Source organism: Myotis davidii, unplaced genomic scaffold, assembly GCF_000327345.1.
Source record: "Myotis davidii unplaced genomic scaffold, ASM32734v1 scaffold1622, whole genome shotgun sequence".
Taxonomy (NCBI): domain Eukaryota; kingdom Metazoa; phylum Chordata; class Mammalia; order Chiroptera; family Vespertilionidae; genus Myotis; species Myotis davidii.
In genome coordinates, this window is record NW_006293535.1 from 630,510 (window position 1) to 637,713 (window position 7,204).

The following is a 7,204-nucleotide window of genomic DNA, read 5'->3' on the forward strand; positions in this document are numbered from 1 at the left end:
GGTTGGGCGCGTTCTGTATCGCACTGTCATCCAAACAGGGGACAAAAGCCAGTTAGAAGTGACAGACACTTAGCTCTTCGAAACACACCCCAGCAACGCCAATGTCAGGTCACAAAAGCCCACGGGAGGGAACCGGGGCACTTCAATGTGTGGAGGGAACGTAACCTCCGTGTCCGGTAAAGCCACGCTACACGCTCCTGTCACGGGGGGCGACCGGGCAAGCACGGAGGTGCCGTAACCCCCGACGGAGCCGCCGAGGATGCCCGAGAGGGTGAGAACCCGTCTCCTCTCGCGGGACTGTGGTCAAGGGCCCTTCTGAATAGAAGGTTTTCAGTGAGGAAACCAGAGCGTTAGGGGGTGAGCTCAGTGTTCCCAATCACCAACTAATGAACGGCATTCATGGCTCACGTCTCTCTATTCTCTCTGGAAGGAAATGAAAAACTTCCTTTAGTGGATATGAACTAGGCTCCCTACACATTTCCACCAAAAGCGGCAGCAGAAACAAACAAACAGGATAATAATTCAGACCCAGCAAAAAAAAAAGTCACAACTAAACTTGTCACCAGCTCCTCTCGCTACGTGTCAGTCAACACTACATGCAGGACACAGGCATGAATTCCCCCCTCTTCCCGCTACACCACACGCCAGTGGGCGGGGCGCCGCCTGCAGCTGCCGTCACAGCCTCTGCATCACGGTACCATTTACTGAAGTCGATCTGTAGAGAGTGGTCAACCGTGAGGTCTGTCGGGCAGGCGGGGTGGACTTTCTTAGGGTCCCCTCCCAGCGTCTTCACCGCCTCCCGCATCGCAGCGAGGTCCACCATGGCCGGGATCCCCCTGGAAGCAGAAGGAGCACATGAGCTCTAACGGTTCCTTCATATAGGCTCCCGCTAGGAGGATGCACTCGCTCATTTCTGTATTTAAGAAGTACCCCTGCCCTGGCCGGTGTGGCTCAGTGGATAGAGCGTTGGCCTGTGGACTGAGGGTCCCAGGTTCCATCCCAGTCAAGGGCATATGCCCAGGTTGCGGGCTTGATCCCCAGTGTGGGGTGTGCAGGAAGTAGCCAGTCAATGATTCTCTCTCCTCACTGATGTTTCTCTCTCTCTCTCCCTTTCTCTTTCTCTACAAAATCAATAAAAGGTATTTTAAAAAGATAAAAAAGTAATAAAAAAATAAGAAGTACCCCTTTTCCATCTGCATTCGTGCTTGACAAGGGACTTGTAACCCAAAGCTGGAAGCACCCTGGGTTAATGAGACAGGGTATTATCTGAGACCTGCAGTGCTCAGAGGTGGATGTGCCGAAAGCAACACACGAGGTGAGCTTCAGACAGAAGAGAACTTCGGGGATGGCCTGCGATGTTAGGCGGCCCCCGCCTTCTCCCTGGCCCAGGCCCCCCCAGCCCAGTGCCCACCTGCTGGTCCTCAGTTACCCATGACAGACACAGGCACCTCCCAGCCGCCCGGCAACAGCATCTACCAAAGGCCTGCGGGGTGCGAGGCCCTACAGGACGGTTGCTGCTCTCGAGGGCTCTGCAGGGAAGATAGAGCAGCGGTTGCCGTGACAGCAGCAACGAAAGAGCCCCGGGCAGCGCAGGGGACCCGTCCCCAGGGGGCCAAGGGCGCACTCTCCGCCTGCTCACTCCTGCGCCTCCCGCTGGCACCATCGAAAGGGCACCTCTTCTAGTGACGGATCCCTGACACCGGGGCAGGCCGGCCGTGCAAGAGGACGTGGGACTTTAGTGTGATGGGGGCAGCGGGTCTACACGGCCTGGATCACATACGAAGGAAGCAGGAAGCAGGGGCAGATGGAGACCACCCTGCAGTCACTACGATGGGCAAGGCCTGGAAGGAAGGGAGGGGCGGCCATCCCGTGGGATGTGAAGTCTGAAAAGCCCGAGCTGGTGGAGACAACAAGAACGCAGCTGAACAGAAGTAGTTTTGAAATAAATAACAGGAAACAAGCGCCTAATTTTTAAAGAGTTGCTTCAGTTTAGAAAGGGCAATTTAAAAAAAATAACCGTCTATCCACTGGGCCACACCAGCCAGGGCTAGAAAGGGCAATCTTTAAAGGTTTACCAACTAATATTCAACATTAAAGTCAGGGACCCTTATACAGGACACACTGGAAATGCGCCATGAGGAGGGCGGTCGCTCACGTGAAGTCCTGCAGGAGGACGCGGGCGGGGAAGAAGGGCACTTCCGCATGGCTCTGCGTGGCTCTCCAGTCCAGGATGTTCAAGACGTCCTCCTTTTTCAGCAAAAAGCCGTCACAGTTCCTCACCGCAGCTTCCAGCAGGACCCGCACGGAGTAAGGCAGGACGTCTGAGTCAGGAGAAGATAGTAAGAAAAGTCATAACTAGGTATTATATCAGTAAAAGAGCTAATATGCTAATGAGACCAGACGGCAGAACGGCCTTCCAGACGCAGCCGGGCTGCGAGGGCAGAGCCCCTGGCATGAATTTCGTGCACGGGGCCTCCAGTGTATTATAAAGACTTAAATAACAAAAAGGTAAAGATACAGATGCACTGCCAGCCAGGGCCCAGTGGGTCACGGTTCGATTCCCGGTCGGGGCACAGGCCCGGGTTGCGGGCTTGACCACCAGTAGGGGGCGTGCAGGAGGCAGCCGTTGATATTTCTCTCATTGATGTTTCCATCTCCCTCTCCCCTCCTCTTTCTAACATCAATAAAAACTTTTTTTTTTTTAAAAAGACACAGATGCAATGTTTTCTCAACAATATTTCAGTTTAGTGAGCACAGAACGAAGCTCCATCCGTGTGAGCACCAGCCCGTCTATCAGTCGGAGGCTCCCACGGGTCAGCCCGGCCCCGGAAAAGCGGACAGGACCTTCCCACGAGCAGGCCGACCCGGGCCCGGAAGACTGATGAGTGCGAACGCACGTTCAGGGAAGACAAACACTGAAAACCCAGAAAATGTGAATTAAGCACAATAACAAAGACATTCCTTAACGACAGATACGGGTTAAACTGCGTAAAAGTGTGTAACAGATTTAAAAGGTTCCCATCAAAAATGGCTAAAGTGTAGAAGTGAATCGGGGTCTTGGATGAGTAAATTCTCCTCATGAAAACCATCTGTCATTCCTGATGACGGGGGATCGGCACCACAGGATCAGTCGGTACTAAACGCCTTCAGCCGCGTAAACTCTCAGGGGAAAGGCTGGCCCAGGCGGCGGGCGGGTAGATGTCACCCCACGAGGGGACGCGCAGCTGTTGAAAGGCACGAGGCCCGTGCCCCCGAGGCCAGGACAGACCCTTCCCAGGAAAGCAGCGTGAACCGCGCCCCCAGGAGAGTATGACACACAGCCACCTAGCAAGTGCGTAATGTGAAATGTTTTATTGTTTAGCACCCGAAAGAACAAGGGAAGGACAGACGGAAAATCTTAGCACCTATTCCGCACTGTGTGGCCGTACCTCCCTAGCAGGACACGCATAAGGACGACACGGGCGTTGGCACGGACACTGTAATTTCCAAACTGTCACATATACAGGGGGGGCACAAGTAGGTTTACAGTTGCGAGTAGGCAAAGGCAGCCTCTTCCTGTTGCTCCGTACCCATCACTGTGCCCTGTTCCATGCGGACAACCGCGGCCCCACCCGCACGAGGAGAAAGCAGAGGGTCCTGCCCCTGAGGCCTGGACCCAAGGCTCCCGTGTGAGGGCGTCCGGTCAGGGCACCCTCCGAGGGGCCAAGTTAGAGAAACAAGTCACTGACGTTTCGGTTGGAATCCTGGCTACAAACTTAGGATTTATTTACCTCTTTCTTAAAAATGTGCTTCCTAGCCGCTCAGTGAAAACGCCTAAAACAAGGACCGTCTGCTCCTCGTAACCCCTAAGGGCCCAGCGGCTGTTTCTGCAGCCTCCCCTTTGGGGGCGCGTAGGAGAGGGCGCCCCGGCCGAGCCCGGCCACCTCGGCAGAGAGCGAACAGGTCACGGAGACGAACGGGGACACGGCGGTCAGGGTGAGCATCGGGAGGAGTAATGACCGTCACTCACTGAGCGATGTCGCGTCCGAGAACGGCCCTGAGCTCAGAACGACCCAACGCCCTGCACCCACCACCACGGCGGCCCGAGCAGCTCATGGCCCTGACACTGACCAGGGGGAGCCGGTCCTAACCCTGTCGTCCTGACTTCAGTCATGAAACAGTCACAGAAGAACCACAGCTGCTAAACGCAGAGGAACGGGTACAGTTAGAAACCTCACCAGGCACCGGACCAAGTCCCGGACGGGACCCGGTGGTCAGCGGGGCTGAAACAGCAGGTCGTGTGGACGCCTCTGAACTCGGAAGGCGGGGCCAGATGACGACACCCACACCCACGTGGCGTCACGGCTGGGGGGACTCTGGGGACATCACCTGCCTGTGGACGGAGCAGGAAGCACACAGCACCCACTGAAAAGCGTTCGTGCAACAAGCAAACCTGAACGAATCACACACCAGCTCTAATGGCCCGTCCGCAGGAAACACGGGGACAGTGACGGGAAACCACGGAGCAGCAACCCCACAAACCCAGGACAAGGAGCCGGTGCCCCCCACGGAGCAGCAACCCCACAAACCCAGGACAAGGAGCCGGTGCCCCCCACAGGTGGTAGGGGAAGGGGAGGAGGGACCGTGCCGACGTGAGCCTTGCACGACACAGCAGCCAGATGCTCTGCGCTCATGTTTGGGTACGTCAACGCCCCGCTGTAGAAGTAGGACTACGGACTGGGTTTTGTGCCATGGTGAGGAGCCATTTGTAATTTTACTAATACAGTCAAGCCACTAAGATTACGCGTGCTTTTTAAGCCCTTTCAAACACCAGAAACGCAGTCTGGCCGGTGTGGCTCAGTGGTTGAGCGGCGACCTATGAGCCAGGAGGTCACGGTTTGATTCCCGGGCAGGGCACGTGCCCGGGTTTCGGGTTCGATCCCCAGTGGGGGGCGTGCAGGAGGCAGTCAACCCATGATTGTCTCTCATCATGGATGTCTCTCTCTCCCCCTCCCTTCCTCTCTGACATCAATAAAAATGTTTTGAAAAATGTGCACTAAAGCGTATTTACAGGTTTAAGAATGGAACATGTGGAACAGAAGACTGGCACAAGGCTGGTAACTGACAGGTACATGGTGGGTTACTGTTCTCCTGTCCCCCACGTTTATGCGTGGAAATTCTCACACCCGTTACCCGTGAGTGGAGCTGCGAGCGAAGAGTGAGGAGCTACAGCGGAGCCCGCACCGAGGCCTGCGCTGCTGCTCACTGGGGGGCCTTCCCCTCGGAGACGGGACCCCGCACCCACGGAGGGAAGCGTCTACCTCCTCGCTCACGGGCGCATTAAAGCCCCCCATCCTCTGGCAAGAGCAGGCGCCTAAACACTAGCTCCCTCCCTGACGGCCATCCGAAACAGAACGAAGTCCCCAAACCAGGAGGAATCGTACGGGTACACTTTTTTCAATAAACAGACACTTTTTTCAATAAACAGAACGTTTGGGAACAATGAGGAGAAAAATACCACAGAAGCAAATACACACGGTTAACTCTGCATCTGACTGATTATTCTGGAAACAACGTCCAGGAATGCTTTTGTTAAGAGTATCTTCATAAAAAGCATTTCATCAGGTTTCTAGTAAAATACGCAACATAAACACCAGCAAGGATCTCTACTCCCTCCTGAAACCCACTGAAGTAATAGAAAAGGAATAAAAAGTTATAAACCCACAGGGACAGGGAGAAGCTAAACCAGCCTGCTGGGCGAGTGGCGGGGCTGACGGACAGAAAGGCAACGGGACCAAGCTGAGCCAGGACGCGGAGAGACGGAGGGGGTGCAGATGGAGGGGTGCGGACGGAGGGCTGCAGATGGAGGGGGTGCAGACGGAGGGGTGCAGACGGAGGGCTGCAGATGGAGGGGCGCAGACGGAGGGCTGGAGATGGGGGAGCTGGGCGGGAAGGGGACAACAACCCCTCGAGTTCTAAGTGACAACAGGTCCAACCCAAAGTCGTGGCCAGGCCGACAACCCATCAGCCACAGGCGCTACTGGAGGACCCGTCCTGTAAGGCAGGTGACCGAGCCCAGGAGAGCACGGAGCCCAGGAGAGCACGGAGCCCAGAGCACGGATCCCAGGACAACAGGCCCAGGGCCCGGGCCCGTCCAGATGGGGCACCGCCAGGAGGGAAACGCTGATTGACAGGTCACCTGACTACACCTAAGGGGTTCGTTCTTTCAGGGACGAATGATCGATAAGGACACAGCAAACTAATCGAATGAATAAAGACAATCAATCCAGGAAAAAACACAAAGCTCTAGGAGAAACGAGGTGCAGCCACCTGCTCCGTGGACTAGCTGAGACCCTACTCACGACAGCCTGAGCACCGAGTCCTGGTTTACCCAAAATCACGGGAACTGTACCAGAGAGGTTCACAGGGTCTAGGTGAGAGAGAAGAAAAACACCAAATTCCCACTTTCCACAGAAGAAAGTACTGTCAGAAACTGAAGACTCAAGACACATCCCTGGCTGATGTGGCTCAGTGGACAGAGCGTCGGCCTGCGGACTGAAGGGTCCCGGGTTCGATTCTGGTCCAGGGCACATGCCCGGGTTGCGGGCTCCATGCCCAGTAGGGGGCGTGCAGGAGGTGGCCGATCCATGATTCCCTCTCATCATGGATGTTCCTCTCTCCCCCCCTCTGAAATAAAAAATATACATACTTAACACTGGGGGATAGGGGAGGCTAGGGGACTGTCTAGGGCGGGGGGGAAAAAATGGGCACATATGTAATACCCTTTGTAATACTTTAAGCAATAAATATATATATATATACATATTTATAAAAACCCTCAAGAAATAGCTGTATAAGTGAGGCTCCCTCCTAATAGAGGAAATTACCACAAGAAACAGCCGACAGACTGGAAACAGTGCTCCCCGCAGAGCCTGTGCTGAGTGGTTCTAACTCGAGCGCATGAAAAGTACACACAAGGTAAGAAGCAATCGCCAGGAAAGGAGTCGCAGACAGGAACGGCCCGTTTTTGACGCACTAACTCACCAGGCCGCACGGCCACAGGGAGAGGCAAATCCTAAGACCCTCCCTTCCCCTCCCCTCAAACAGGAGGAAGGAGGGAGCCGTCCCTTCTCTCTGGGCCGCCTCCAGGGCACGGGCAACCCCGCTCCCCGCAGTCCTGCCCGGGGCGTCCACTGCACACACCCTGCCTGCGGCCCATGGCGGT

General features: G+C 55.5%; 1 protein-coding gene across 1 annotated transcript in view; it reads right to left on the reverse strand.

The window, feature by feature from the left end:
- The window catches only part of IREB2 (iron responsive element binding protein 2), a 33,766-nt gene that overhangs the window by 18,840 nt on the left and 7,722 nt on the right, over positions 1–7,204 (reverse strand). Inside the window, exons 3-5 of the mRNA XM_015566182.1 lie at positions 2,156–2,321; positions 699–836; positions 2–23 (exon numbers count right to left, since the gene is read on the reverse strand). Coding sequence (XP_015421668.1) covers positions 2–23; positions 699–836; positions 2,156–2,321 — 326 coding nt within the window. The remainder of the gene's footprint in view (position 1; positions 24–698; positions 837–2,155; positions 2,322–7,204) is intronic.